The sequence below is a fragment of the Pseudophryne corroboree genome, chromosome 4 (assembly GCF_028390025.1).
Source record: "Pseudophryne corroboree isolate aPseCor3 chromosome 4, aPseCor3.hap2, whole genome shotgun sequence".
NCBI lineage: Eukaryota > Metazoa > Chordata > Amphibia > Anura > Myobatrachidae > Pseudophryne > Pseudophryne corroboree.
This window is the reverse complement of record NC_086447.1, coordinates 198,479,871-198,495,604: the sequence shown is the minus strand read 5'-3', so window position 1 is coordinate 198,495,604 and position 15,734 is coordinate 198,479,871. Positions and strand designations below refer to the sequence as shown.

Sequence of the window (15,734 nt, the reverse complement as noted above, 5' to 3'; positions counted from 1 at the left end):
TTCTCACTCCCCTCTCTGTCCCAAGGGGGTGCAGGGGATTGTCCCTCCTAGCACCTTCTTATCTCTAGGTGCTGTTCGAAACCCCCCTAGTCAGTTTTCCCGCCGCTTGCGTGGAGTGCAGTAGGGACCCTCCTGGCCTCTCAGGCACACTGCGCCCAAACTCCTCCGACTTTTGAAGGTTTGTTTTCCTTTTATTTTCATCTATTAATTGTTTATTTTGCTTATTTTATGTATGAAAATTACAAAGGTTGTGGATATTTTGTGGAAATATGTAGGTTTGTCTCCAGGGTGGCCTCTCAGGCACACTGCGCCCAAACTTATACTCATGTTCGTGTTTACTCTTTTTTGCTTCAGATTTTCTGCTGAAATGGCCCGTAAAACCTACGAGTTCTCTCAGTACGTCCTAATGAAGGTCACTGATCACTTTAAGAGCGTTAGAATTGAGTTAATTAGGTGCTAATAACGATTTTCTAACAGGCGCTTGTCAGGTGCACTGCGCCTTAACCTGGGAGTCCCAGAGGTGCGCCTGACGGAGGGTTAATGGCTACATTTTGTTGATTTCAATACATTTAAACATAGGTTTCCTAATACATGTTAATGCAAGTAAAAATGTTTAATTGATATGTGTCTTTACTCTTTACCTGCCTTTTGTTAAAAAATACATATCCAGCATCAGTGAGTACATAGCCAAAAGCTGCATTTCTTGTTTAGAGTGTGTAGGCTTCATAATAACATATTGTCTTCCTTTGTCCATCCTTTTGTTTCATTCCCATCATATCACCCTTTGATCTTACTGCGTATACCCCTGTGTTATTTCCTACTTTTTGGTCTCTATACATTATCACAGTTCTGTACTTGCAGCTAACACCAATCATCTCAGACCTTGAATATCTCCTGGACCAGCATCTACTGATATGCATCAAATCATCGGACACCGATGAGTCATACGGTTAGTACACTAATTATGTCTTTGTTCTTTTTGGCATCCAAATGGAAGTTAAAAACATATTTTGTGTACTGGCAAAGTAATAGGAAGGTGAACGGCAGTAATAGACCAAAGTGGCGCTTCATCAGAGTATAAAAGCGAAAAGGGATAAGGTTATGGCAGTGAAAGCTTAGATACTGTACATGTGCACACTGGTGTTTCGTAGCTATACGACCTGTGTGTTCTTTTGTATTGTGTATTTAACATAAATAATTCCTCCCAAAACAAAAGATTAATTTTGAGGAGGCGTTAAGCAATTATAATGAACTGAGAAATGCCACTTACCTGTGTAAGGAGGTCATTCGATGATCTTTGTATGTAGATGTGCTGTTATGAGTTTGCATTCATGCAGCATAAGTGCTAAAATGGATGGAAACCATGAAGGGGTTAACAGCAGAGGCATGCATACAGTACTAGGAAGTTAAGTTACTAGGCAGCGTATGTCAAAGCCACTGCATCTTTGGTGGTCTGGCTGGCATGTTTTATATCTAATATCACCTTTTAAATCCTGCGACCAAAAGCGGCATTGTTAAAAAGCGCTGCTTAGTAAATTTACCCCTAGCTCTTGAGAAGGTTGTAGAATATCTCTCATTGTTTTATTACAGTAAGCCTGATCAATAAGAATATCACTTAGTTTATTTAATGGCATAATCAGTCACACGCAGTGACATCCTATTCTCCATGTGTATGCAGAACATACAGTGCATCTGGAAAATATTCACAGCTCTTCACTTTTTCCACATTTTGTTATGTTACAGCCTTATTCCAGAATGGAATAAATTTATTTTTTCCCTCAAAATTCTACACACAATACCCCTTAATGACAACGTGAAAACAGTTTTTTTGAGATTTTTGCAAATTTATTAAAAATAAAAAACTAAGAAATCACATGTACATAAGTATTCACTGTCTTTGCCATGAAGCTCAAAATTGAGCTCAGATGCATCCTGTTTCCACTAATCATCCTTCAGATGTTCCTACAGCTTAATTGGAGTCCACCTGTGGTAAATTGAGTTGATTGGACATGATTTGGAAAGGCACACACCTGCCTGTATAAAGCCCTACACATTACAGTGCATGTCTGAGCACAAACCAAGCATGAAGTCAAAGGAATTGTCTGTAGACCTCCGAGACAGGATTGTCTCGAGGCACAAATCTGGGGAAGGGTACAGAAAAATATCTGCTGCTTTGAAGGTTCCAATGAGCACAGTGGCCTCCATTATCCGTAAATGGAAGAAGTTCGGAACCACCAGGACTCTTCCTAGAGCTGGCCGGCTGTCTAAACTGAGCGATCAGGGGAGAAGGGCCCTAGTCAGGGAGGTGACCAAGAACCCAATGGTCACTCTGTCAGAGCTACAGCATTCCTCTGTGGAGAGAGGAGAACCTTCCAGAAGGACAACCATCTCTGCAGCAATCCACCAATCAGGCCTGTATGGTATAGTGGCCAGAAGGAAGTCACTCCTTAGTAAAAAGCACATGGCAGCCCGCCTGGAGTTTGCCAAAATGCAACTGAAGGACTCTCAGACCATGAGAAACAAAATTCTCTAGTCTGATGAGACAAGTATTGAACTCTTTGGCATGAATGCCAGGCGTCATGTTTGAAGGAAACCAGGCACCGCTCATCACCAAGCCAATACCATCCCTACAGTGAAGCATGGTGGTGCCAGCATCATGATGTGGGGATGTTTTTCAGCTGCAGGAACTGGGAGACTAGTCTGGATAGAGGGAAAGATGAATGCAGCAATGTACAGAGACATCCTGGATGAAAACCTGCTCCAAAGCGCTCTTGACCTCAGACTGGGGCAGCGGTTCATCTTTCAGCAGGACAGTGACCCTAAGCACACAGCCAAGATATCAAAGGAGTGGCTTCAGGACAACTGAATGTCCTTGAGTGGCCCAGCCAGAGCGCAGACTTGAATCCGATTGAACATCTCTGGAGAGATCTGAAAATGGCTGTGCACCGACGCTTCCCATCCAACCAGATGGAGATTGAGAGGTGCTGCAAAGAGGAATGGGCGAAACTGCCCAAAGATAGGTGTGCCAAGCTTGTGGCATCATATTCAAAAAGTCTGTAATTGCTGCAAAAAGGTGCATCAGCAAAGTATTGAGCAAAGGCTGTGAATACTTATGTACATGTGATTTCTTCGTTTTTTATTTGTAATAAATTAGCAAAATCTCAAAAAAACTTTTTCACGTTGTCATTATGGGGTATTGTGTGTAGAATTTTGAGGGAAAAACTGAATTTATTCCATTTTGGAATAAGGCTGTAACATAACAAAATGTGAAACAATTGAAGCGCTGTGAATACTTTCCGGATGCACTGTATGTATGTAAGTCCTGTTCGCCTAAGAAGTCTTTATAGCTTAATACTTGCCATGATGTCTGATTGACTTGTTTAAAAATAGCCCAAGATGTTTGGAGCATCTCAGTATATTTATAGATTATCTCCATCTTTTCATGTCAAAGTCATCATTGAGTCACCCACACATTCTGCGGAACTATCTTCCTTCATTTGCACAATGTCTCAGCAAAGTCATCTGAATTTCTGGTGGCAAATTAACCCACTTCAGTGGCTCTGGTATTGAGGGTTAGCAGGCAGGGCATTATCACTTGTAAATGAATAAGTAAATGTGCATATATGTGCAGTGTGATGAAGCCGGAGAATTTGGTAAATGAAGAGGTCTTAGGAGCTGATTGCCTGTCTCTTAGTGAGCATTAACCCCTCTAAGCGCAGTTTTACTTTTGGGAAACATATGATTCATGTCACATGTCTATTCTCTACATGCTGTGTCTCCAGTACATTTGATATGGGGTACTACTGGGGAGGAATTGTTTACCTCCCCACCGACTATGGGGGTCATTCCGAGTTGATCGCTAGCTGCAATTGTTCGCAGCGCAGCGATCAGGCTAAAAATTGGCATTTCTGCACATGCGTATGGGCCGCAGTGCGCACGCGCGACGTACTTTCACAAAAAACTATGCAGTTTCACACAAGGTCGAGCGACGCTTTTCAGTCGCTCTGCTGATCGGTGAGTGATTGATAGGAAGTTGGTGTTTCTGGGTGGTAGCTGACTGTTTTCCGGGAGTGTGCTAAAAAAATGCAGGCGTGCCTGGGGAAACGGGGGAGTGGCTGGACGGACGCAGGGCGTGTTTGTGACGTCAAAACAGGAACTAACCAGACTGAAGTGGTCGCAAGGAAGGAGTAGGTCTGCAGCTACTCTGAAACTGCTTGAAAAAATTTCACCCCGTTCTGCGATCCTTTCGGTCGCACTTCTGCTAAGCTAAGATACACTCCCTGAGGGCGGCGGCTTAGCGAGCAAACAACTCGGAATGAGGGCCTATGCTCGTACAGTTTTATACAAGGTCTGACTCATTTCGGGAATACTTTTAATCACTTTCAGTACAAAGCAACGCTGAACACATTGCAGTCATGTTATTATGTCAAAGCAATCAAGCAGCTTACTTTTATTTCACATATCAATATTTTCAGTTTTTCAACCCTTATTTTATCTTTCATTCTTTCCTATTGTACGTTTACACCTGATAATCTATAACACTGGTTCCCGACCAGGGCCGGATAAAGGTTTGTGGGGGCCCAGGGGCAACGAAGTTGCGGGGCCCCCACTAATAACATTGATGTGACCCCCCCCCCCACCACCACCTGTTGCGCAGTGCAGGCAGCTTCTACTCTGGTCCTGTATACAGTAATAGAGAGGTACATTGGGGCAGTTGGTGACACACACACACACACCGCACACAGCACACGCACACTTTATCTGTCTGGACCCATCTTCCTTCGGCCAGGGACAGAGGAGCAACCTGGGCTGTGAGAGCAGGGAGCCGCCTTGAGAGCGCGCTGAACCTCTTTCTGAGTCCTTCACCATGGCAGTGGTGGGTGTCACTGGGACAGTGTCGAGGAATTTCGCTATTCCACCAGACCGTCTATGTGCCGAGGAGCTCCTTAGCGGCTGCTGTTAAGTAACAGCTAAGTCACCGAGTAGGAATGGTAACGGAGACACAGCTAAATACTGTGATCCAGTTATAATAATACTAGTGTCTGATTACGGGGCAGGGGCAGTCACAGGATTTTTAGGGTTGGGTGGGGGTTCCAGATATATATATATATATATATATATATATAATTTCTGCAGCGGGGTACACTGGTATTCCACAGGGAATAACATCAGGGTGTAGAGTTGGATCTTGATCCGAGGCACCAACAGGCTAAAGCTTTGACTGTTCCCAGGATGCACTCTGTAGCCCCGCCTCCAGGCACTGGAGCTCAGTTTGTAAGTTGGTGCCTGTAGTGCAGGTCACTAACAGGGGGGGGGGGGCTGCGCTAGGCAGCCCTGAAAAGAGCTTTTTAAGAAGACTTCAAGGGCCGCAGCACTTTTATGTCATTCTGACATGCTGTGCTGTGGCTCCATCACCTACCTCAGTGGCACTGCATACTTGCCTGGTTCCCGGGTACTTGCAGCGGGGACGCACCGGTCTCTAGGCACATCACCGCTGCTGCTCTCCTGGATCGCTGCACGACAGGGAGGAGGTAAGAGGGTCCCCCAGGTGGGACCCGCCGGTAAATTGCGATCCGGACACGGTACTAGGAGACGGGCCGCGCCTCTGGCGTTGAAAACTGTGGCCATGCCGGGACCCCACTATATCCACCAGGGCAGGGAGCACAAGTCGGATTTACTAAAATCCGTTTAATATAGGCTCCATAGTACCCGGTGGTGAAGTCCAGCAGAGAGGATAAGGCGCTGACCTGTAGCCCCTCCCCCAGCTCCGGGCACCATCTACTGCTGGTGTTCCCGCCCTGGAGCTGCATCTCTCTCTCTCCCTCACTCCCTGAAGAGATTTTTGCGCCATTACATAGCTGGGCTGATCTCCGGGACTGATGGGCACTGTCTCCTCTGTAAAACCGCCTGTCTTGACAGCGCTGTGTTTTTACAGACACTTAAGTATTCTACATGTCATTTTAGACAGTAGTAGTTAAGAACAAGTGTACTGCTATATGAATATTTAGTACAAATATTCTGTGATATACATCCAGTGTTTACTGTGCATTGTTATATCTGTATACATACATATCTATATGTAGATTTACTAGTCCAGTGCAGTCTTATTGTTTATATGTAATAATTTCTGCATTGTACTTGTGACTGTGTGTGCCTATAGCTGCTGTGTGGTTTCTATTCCATGTATCACACGTATTGCTATCACTATATTCTGTACCCTTGGGGTCTAAGTGCGTCAGGGCCTCATTTCAAATATAGTGTTCCACAGGATATCCTGTTTTGTATTTTTCGCTGTGTGTTTCAGTCACTTCACACCGCTTAAATCCTCTGTTTTGTACTTTGCATTTGCTATCACATAACAGGTTTTTTTTTGCAGGTATTGTGTTTGTCTGGCTATATTGTACTGCTGCGCCCTAATGCTACATTACCAATAATGTCTGCTACTGAGAGCAGGAAATCCGCAGACGCACCTGCATCATGCAGTGCTGGCGCTACGGATTTGTCTGAGGAAAAGGTTTCAGCTGAGGGTTCAGGTACTGCATGTCCTGCACCTTCCAGTCAGTTTGCAGCACCTGTGGCATATCAAGACCCACCTTGGGCTGCTTTTTCAAATATGCTGTCGACGTTTGTAACGTGGCTTACGCCCCCTGTGGGTCCTCCTGTACCACTGCAGCCACATATTGTCCCTGTAGTCAACCCGCATTGGGCGGATGCTCTGTCTACCCAGTTCCAACTATTAAATCAGTCTTTGGTTAGACAAAAACCTACCCCTCGCCCTTCTGGGGCCAAGGGGTCCTCTAAACGGGCCATTTCTTCCTCACAATCCACTAATATTTCGGATGATTCTTCCGATGAGGATGGGGATTATACTGATCCGTCAGACACTGATACAGTTGCTTTTAATAAGGAATCTACAACTCAAGTTGATGTTCCTGACCTAGGGGTGGCTATCAAGCTGATTCTCCAATTTGATGATGATATTGAGCCCCCCGCTACGTCTAAGAAACCTGATAAGTTTGAACGTCAGAAGGTTGCTAAAGTAGTTTTACCGCATTCTGATCTTTTAATTGACATACGTCAGGAATCCTGGTCATCTCCAGGGAAAAAAATTTCCCTGTCCAAAAAGATGCTAGCTCATTACCCTATCCCTTCGGAGTTGAGTAACAAGTGGGAAACTACACCGCCGGTGGACTCTCATGTCACCCATCTTGTGGTGTCATCTACCCTGCCTGTCACCACTGTCACCTTACTGAAGGAACCGACGGATAAGCGTGTGGAAGGATGCCTGAAGTCTATTTACACACTTACCGGTGCTGTGCAAAGACCCACTATGGAAGCCTCTTGGGATGCAAAAGGTATTGAAGCATGGGTTCAGGCAATTGAGGATGAGCTACCTCTAAATTTTTCTGACACAGCCAGACAATATCTGTCGTATATTACCACAGCCTCTCACTGTATTCAGGAGGCGGCCTCTGATGCAGGCGTAATGGCGACCAAGAAATCTACTAAGTCTATCCTGGCTCGCCGGATTTTGTGGTTAAGGTCCTGGAAAGTGGACTCCATTTTAAGGGAGACATACTATTTGGAGAAGATCTGAACAAGATCGTGACTGACTTGGCAACAGCTAAGACTGCATTTCTCCCATATACTAATCCTTCTGCTCCTAAGGCTAAGAGTACCGCTTTTCGTTCCTTTCGGTCTCCACGTAAAGCAAAGGGTCAGGCGTACTTCCAAAACCACCAAGCCCAAGTCTAAGCAATCTTGGGCCATCCGTCAGCCTGCTTCCAAACAGGACAAGCCTGCGTCATGACGGGGCAGGCCTTCCCCTGGGGGACCCCAGGGTGGGAGGCTGACTACTGCCGTTCTCCCAGGCCTGGTTAAAGACCACTTTAGTCGCCTGGGTGTTGGAAGTTGTCTCTCACGGGTACGCAATCTCATTTAAGAGACGTCCCCCTCATTAGTTCTGCTTGACGGTTATCCCTTTGGATCCGCTGAAAGCACAGACTTTACACTTGGTTGTACAATCTCTCCTAGATACTGGAGTGATTGTGCCGGAATTTCTGTCTCAAAGAGGCAGGGGCTACTATTCAACCCTGTTTCTAGTCCCGAAACCAAATGGGTCTTCCCGGCCTATACTCAACTTCAAATCTTTGAACAAATTTGTGAGGGTATCCAAATTCCGTATGGAAACTCTGCATTCCATTGTACTGGGACTATATGGTATCCCTGTACATACAGGATGCTTACCTGATTATTCTTATTGCCTTGTCGCATCAGCAGTATCTGTGGTTTGCTATTGGCAACCTACATTATCAATTCCAGGCCTTGCTTTTCGGACTGAGCACGGCTCCTTGGATCTTCACCAAGGTCATGGCAGTCATGACGGCTCTTCTCCGCCATCAGGGTGTCAGTATCATGCCGTATCTGGATGACTTGCTGATCCTGGCGAACTCCCCAGAGGTTCTCCTCCGTCATCTGCAACTGATGGTCCAATTCCTACAAGCCCACGGGTGGCTCATTAATTGGAAGAAGTCTTCGCTGGTACCTGCTCAGACCATGGTGCACCTGGGGGCATTGTTGGATGCACACAACCAACGATTATTCTTGTCTCTGGAGAAGGTCCTGAAACTTCAGGACAGGATCAGATATTTCCTCTCTCACCAGAGAGTGTCAGTACACTCGGCGATGCAAGTACTAGGCCTCATGGTGTCAGCATTCAACATGGTAGAGTACGCTCAATTTAATTCCCGCCCTCTGCAGAGGTTGATACTCTCCAAGTGGGACGGCCTGCCTCATCGGATCAGGTCTCAAATGATCTCCTTGACTCCGGAGGTTCATCTGTCACTGAGCTGGTGGCTACAGGACCAAGAGTTGAGCAGGGGGCCGTCCATTCTGGATCTCCAACTGGGTCCTCCTGACAACGGACGCCAGTCTGCGAGGTTGGAGCATGGTGTTGGAGCAACACTCTCTCCAGGGTCAGTGGATCAGGGAGGAATCTTTCCTCCCAATAAACATTCTGGAATTGCGGGCTGTGTTCAATGCTTTGACACTGGCCCTGCCTCTGGTACAGAACAGGCCTGTTCAAGTACAATCAGACAACGCCACCATGGTGGCATACGTAAATCATCAAGGCGGCACTCGAAGCCGCATGGCAATGATTGAAGTGTCAAAAATCCTCCAATGGGCGGAACGCCATCTGCCAGCTATATCAGCAGTGTTCATTCTGGGAGTCCTCAACTGGGAAGCGGACTTCCTCAGTCGTCAGAACGTGCATGCCGGAGAGTGGAGTCTCATCCAGAAGTCTTTCAACTCCTAGTGGACAAGTGGGGCCTACCAGATGTTGACATGATGGCATCTCGACACAATCACAAGGTTCAGGTCTTTGTAGCAAGGACAAGGAATCCTCAAGCAGCGTTCGTGGACGCACTGCCAATTCCGTGGAACTTTTGGCTGACATACGTGTTCCTTCCAGTGTCACTCCTGCCCAGGGTAATATAGAAGTGCAAGCAAGAAGGTGGAATACTACTTCTAGTCGCTCCAGCGGGGAATACTACTTCTAGTCGCTCCAGCGTGGTCTCAGACCTGCAGGGTCTATCGATAGAGCGTCCTCTTCTACTTCCTCAATCCCCAGACCTCCTCGTTAAGGGCCCTTGTGTCTACCCGGACCTGGCCAGACTGGCTTTGATGGCGTGGCTCTTGAAGCAGCACTCCTGAGAGCAAAAGGATTCTCTGAGGCGGTCATTCAAACCATGTTGAAAGCCCGTAAACCAGCTACAGCTCGGATTTATTACAGGGTCTGAAATTCTTACTTCACATGGTGTGCCGCTAAGAATAATGATGCATATACTTTCAAAACTTCCAGACTTTTGGCTTTTCTGCAACAAGGCCTGGACTTGGGCCTTCATCTGGCCTCCCTCAAGGTTCATATATCTGCCTTGTCGGTGTGGTTTCAGAGAAAAGATTCCTTCTATTCTTGACGTTCACACTTTCACTTAGGGTGTTCTTAGGATTCAGCCTCCCTATGTCCCTCCTGTGGCTCCATGGGGTCTGTCTGTTGTCTTAAATGCCCTGCAGGAGTCTCCATTTGAACCTCTTGAGTCTGTGGACCTTAAATGCCTTACGCTTAAGGTTGTGTTTCTGTTGGCTATTGCCTCTGCTAGAAGGGTGTCGGAAATAGGTGCTTTGTCTGGTAGTCCACACTTTCTGATTTTTTACCATGACTGGGCAGTTCTTCGAACTCGCCCTGGTTATCTACCTAAGGTGGTGTCATCTTTTCGCCTTAACCAGGAGATTGTGGTTCCGTCCTTCATATCTTCTGGTTTGTCCTCCAAAGAAGGATCTTTGGACATGGTACGGGCTCTCCGTATTTATGTGGAAAGGACTACCTCTATCAGGAGGTCAGATTCTCTTTTTGTACTTTTTGGTTTTCACAAACGTGGCTGGCCTGCGAATAAGCAAACCTTGGCCAGATGGATTAGAGTGGTGATTGCACAAGCTTATGCGCAGGTACACTGGGTTCCACAGGGCGCCCACCCTGACGCCCTTAGCTTCTTTTGGTTTGTATGGCATTAGCCGCTAGTCCCTTCTCCTGTCGTGAGAATGTGGTTCTATGTGACTAACATCTACCGTCTCTCTTACCTGCTGCTGCATTGGACTGGTTAACAAAACTGAGCTCCAGTGCCTGGAGGTGGGGCTATAGAGGAGGCGGTGCAGTGCATCCTGGGAACAGTCAAAGCTTTAGCCTGTTGGTGCCTCGGATCAAGATCCAACTCTACACCCTGATGTTATTCCCTGTGGAATCCAGTGTACCTCGCAGAAAGAGATTTAACAATGGTAAGTCTACCATAAATCTCCTTATTTAGATTTGCGATAAGTTCTGCAATGGCGCTTGAAGTGTGTAAGATAGATAATGATAAATGATGATTTAGTGAAAGCAAAAAAACTTTACTGTTCGAGAAACGTTAAAATGAATAAGTAGACAAAAGTAAATAATAATTAATAAATATAGGGGCAAGAAAAAAATATGGGAGGGGGAAAAAGAAAAAAAAATGAAAAATGGGTAAACACAATATTGAAAAGGAATAATTTTGGATGGTGTCCACTTAGAAGGTGGCGTCCCACCACTCTGTTTTTTGGGTATAGTCTTGTATTAGTGTTAATAAAAGTTCAGAGCTTATAAATTCAAAGCAAGTGGTCTGTGTTATAGGAAGGTGAATAAGTTGTCGAATAAGATGTCTGCAAGGTTTGTGTAAAAGGGGTACCCCTAATGGTTGCTGGCAGGGGGATGGAAACAGGTGTCAAAGTGTGCTGTGTTACAAGCGCATTGCGGTGGCCAGAGGCGCTGGTAAGCAGTCACAGTCTTGGAGGGGGAAAGGGCACACACAGAGCCAAGGGATAAACGGTTAGGGACAGAGAGAGGGTGACCGATGGGGAAAGAGGGAGTGGGGGCTTATGGGGAGAGGTGGGGGCTTATGGGGAGAGAGGGATAAAGTGTGAAATTCATGGAGAGAGAATGAGAGAGAGGAGAAAGGAAAGAGGAGATTACCCCACCCCCCGGACTACAGTCTACAGTACCCATATTGCAGACACAAGGATTGTCATTGGCAGAGCATTATGGCAAATGTAGTCCACTAACAACTAGAAGGGAGACAAGTGCCTGGGACATCACACAGTTTTAAGACAATGGGGGTAATTGCAAGTTGATCGCAGCAGGAATTTTTTTAGCAGTTGGGCAAAACCATGTGCACTGCAGGGGAGGCAGATATAACATGTGCAGAGAGAGTTAGATTTGGGTGGGTTATTTTATTTCTGTGCAGGGTAAATGCTGGCTGCTTTATTTTTACACTGCAACTTAGATTGCAGATTGAACACACCACACCCAAATCTAACTCTCTCTGCAAATGTTATATCTGCCTCCCCTGCAGTGCACATGGTTTTGCCCAATTGCTAAAAAATTTCCTGCTGCAATCAACTTGGAATTACCCCAATGAGCGGTGACCCGACCCAGTGACTGCTCACACAACCCCCCGGCGATACCCCCCATCATGTGTGACACACACCCACTGTGTCAGTGAACGCATTCACTGCTGCCTAACCTGGTCTGAGCTCCAGCTTGCCCTATATTTAGTCAACCCAACACAATTACAACCTGAGCTCCCTGTGTGTGGGGCCCCGGGACAACCATCCCTGTCGCCCATCCTATAAACCGGACCTGTACCTGACTCCGAATCAGACCCCTAGTGCGACCAGCTCTAACTATGGGCGTAATACACTTTCATATAGACAACAAAAACCAGGTTGCACTTGACAATCAGAGATTGTGAAAATTTATTGTAATAAAAATATTTACAACAATTCTCCCGGGAGTATGATAAAAACAATTCAATATAACATAAAATCTACTCAGTAGAATACCCCTGAACTATAATAATTAATTAGAAAGTGCTTTCTATACAAAGAATGCCTAATGCTGTTTGATGCGGACTGCAAATGTTTTAATTAAAAAAGATTTTGTAACATTAATAGTGAACTATAGAAATAAACTACAGATCTGTATACAGAAAAGTAAAACTCACTTGATCCGTGAAAACAATATCCCAAAAGAAGTCCTATAACTGTAGCAGCATGTGACGATTCCAATGATCTTAAGATGATAAGTAACCTAGAATGAATCATAACCGAGTGGTATGGAAATAGACTGTGCAAATACACAATTACCCGCTGTGATGATTGCGGCAGAGAGAGCCCGGAGTGCTGTTGTTTAAGTCAGCCGCTATGCCCCTGCTTGGGGACGGGAGAGCATGGTCCACACTGAGCCGCCGGGCTGAGATGGGATGCAGCCTTGCACGCTGGTGGCTGATGATGGTACTTCCCGGGCGGCAAGCTGTTACCTGTGCGTCCTGATGTCAATGAGCTCTCACCGATGGCGGAATGACGGGACTCCCACGGGCAGCTCAGAAGGAGCCTCTCTGTGATTCACCTGTGAGAAGGCGAGGTGATGATGGAGTCACAGGGGGTCTGCAGTGTTTGTAAACTGAAGTCAGACACGCTGGTGGTGACGGTGCGGTAGCTGGATTACCACACAGAGCTCCAAGTGAGCTTTGCTGAGATGCACAGCCAACGTAATGAAATGGCTCCAATAAGCCGGTATCTGGCTGTAAGCTGAATGATGAACAGCCGACGTGGCAGTGCTCGTGCTGCAGCTAATCCTTTGTAGTAGAATGTTCTCAGGGGTATACAGGAATAGGGGAGAATAACCTGTATCCTTTAATACTTTCATGTATTGTACTTGCCCAACATCAAGCAAAAGTACAACATTAAGCTGGCCATACTATACATCAGACCAACTTTCCTCCAACCTTCCAAATGACCAACTGTCCAACTTGTCTGTCCAACTAAAACAGTGCTCCACACACCTTAACCAACTTTTCTATCAGACTTCTCTCCAATCTGTGATGTCACAGAAGTAGTTGGACATTGGTAGCATTTTTTGCAGCCATGCGATCAGATAGGCGCCATCTATGGGGGGAGTGTAATTTAGCATAGCAAGTGTGCGATTGCTTGTACAGGGGAGCTGTGCAAAAAGTTTTTGTGCAGTTTCTGAGTAGCTCTGAACTTAGCCACTGCAATCACTTCAGCCTGTCAGGTCCCGGAATTGACGTCAGACACCCGCCCTGCAAACGCCTGGACACGCCTACGTTTTCCACAGCAATCCCAGAAAACGGTCAGTTGCCACCCAGAAACGCCTTCTTGCTGTCAATCACCTTGCGATTGCTGCTGTGATCACATTCTTTGTAAGGTCCCACACTGCCCGGCGTTTCCCGTCGCTGGGCAGCGACGCGCCTGCGCATTGCGGTCGCGGTGCGTGCACAGTTCAGACCCGATCACACCGCTGCAAAAAACTGCAGCGTGCATTCGGCTCGGAATGACCCCCATTGTGTGCTAACTTTCACATGTTTTGAATAAATATATATATTCATTTATTTAAATTAAAAACACAACTTTTTTTTATTTTATTGACTATGACAAAACAAAAACCCACACTATGGTGTAATGGAAAAATGGGACCATGAACTAGTAAATGATTTGGAAATTCATGTAAGGCATAGGTCTGCAAACTCGGTCCTCAGGACCCCTCACAGTGCATGTTTTGCAGGTCTCCTCACAGAATCACAAGTGAAATAATTAACTCCATCTGTGGACCTTTTAAAATGTGTCTGTGAGTAATTAATACACCTGTGCACCTGCTGGGTTATCCTGCAAAACATGCACTGTGTGGGGTAAGGAGGACCGAGTTTGCAGACCTACTGTATGCTGTAAGGCAGAGGTTCTCAAACTCGGTCCTCGGGGGCCCTCACAGTGCATGTTTTGTAGGTAACCCAGCAGGTGCATAGGTGTATTAATTACTCACTGACACATTTTAAAAGGTCCACAGGTGGAGCTAATTATTTCACTTGCGATTCTGTGAGGAGACCTGCAAAACATGCACTGTGTGTGCCCCGAGGACCGAGTTTGAGAACCTCTGCTGTAAGGCATACTTGCCTACCTGACCCTCTCCATGAGGGAGAAAATGCCCTGTTCCTGGACTTTCCTGGTAATGTATGATTGCCATCACCTGTGGTGAGCTAGTTAATTGATAAGAAAGGTGTTTCACCACAGGTGATGGCAATCATACATTACCAGGAAAGTCCAGTAACAGAGCATTTTCTCCCTCATGGAGAGGGTCAGGTAGGCAAGTATGGGCTGTAAGGGCTGTAACACAATAGCCGGTTTTCCCCGGATGGCAAAAAGCCGGACAAAGTTTGTCCGGCTTTTTGCCATCCGGCAGGGTCTTTCACACACAAAGGCTTTGAGCCGTGTGTAATGCTGTGCGCATGCGCAGCATTAGACAGGGCCTGAAAAAAAAACGTTGTGTGCGAAAGCTCCCCTTCACACACACGGTTCACTGCCTACAAAGACGGCACGGCCCCAGCCCGGCAGCCGGACCTTCCAGTGGATATTTCCTGCTGCAACCCGGCAGCCGGGCCGGGGCCGTGCAGTGTGAACGGACCCTACCCTTTGCACTGTTAATTACAATACCGGCTCGGGAAAAAGCCATCCGGATTTTTCCCGGCCGGCAAAAGCAGTCGCGTGTGTTACAGCCCTAACACACTACCCGGTTTTCCCCGGATGGCAAAAAGCCGGACAAACTTTTACATACAATGGCTTTGAGCCGTGTGTAATGCTGTGTGCATGCGCAGCAGCAGACACGGCTTGAAAAAAACCCGGCAGCCGGACCTTCCAGTGGATATTTCCGTCTGCAACCCGGCAGCCGGGCCGGGGCCGTGCAGTGTGAAAGGACCTATTGCGCTGCATGTGTCTCTGCAGCACGGCAGCTGTAAAAAGCCGGATGGGATTGTGCCGGGCGGCGGGAGCCGGCGTGTGCATTTCAGCCCTACGATGTAAGGTCTGCAGCCCAGCTCCTAGTGAGGCGGACAGCAGGGGGCAACACAGACGGGGCACAGCAACACCTCACAGGTGCCACACAGAGTGACTGGACATACAGTTTATGTACAGTATATACTAGGGCTGGTGATAATACTCTCCCCATCACTGGGATGGTGGTGAGTGAAAGGGGCAGTGGTGTTACATGAGTGACAAGAACATTTACTGAAAGAAAGTGACAGAGATGTATGTGTCTGTGTGGGTATCCGGACTCCAGGTCGACAGCAAAAAGGTCGACACACCTTAGGTCG

At 46.7% G+C, this 15,734-nt stretch overlaps 1 protein-coding gene across 3 annotated transcripts in view; it reads left to right on the top strand.

Moving 5' to 3' along the window:
* INPP5D (inositol polyphosphate-5-phosphatase D) overlaps positions 1-15,734 on the top strand; it is a 298,231-nt gene that overhangs the window by 244,177 nt on the left and 38,320 nt on the right. For all 3 annotated transcript variants that reach the window (XM_063915724.1, XM_063915723.1, XM_063915725.1), the window contains one exon: positions 862-949. In XM_063915724.1, the coding sequence (XP_063771794.1) occupies positions 862-949 (88 nt within the window). The remainder of the gene's footprint in view (positions 1-861; positions 950-15,734) is intronic.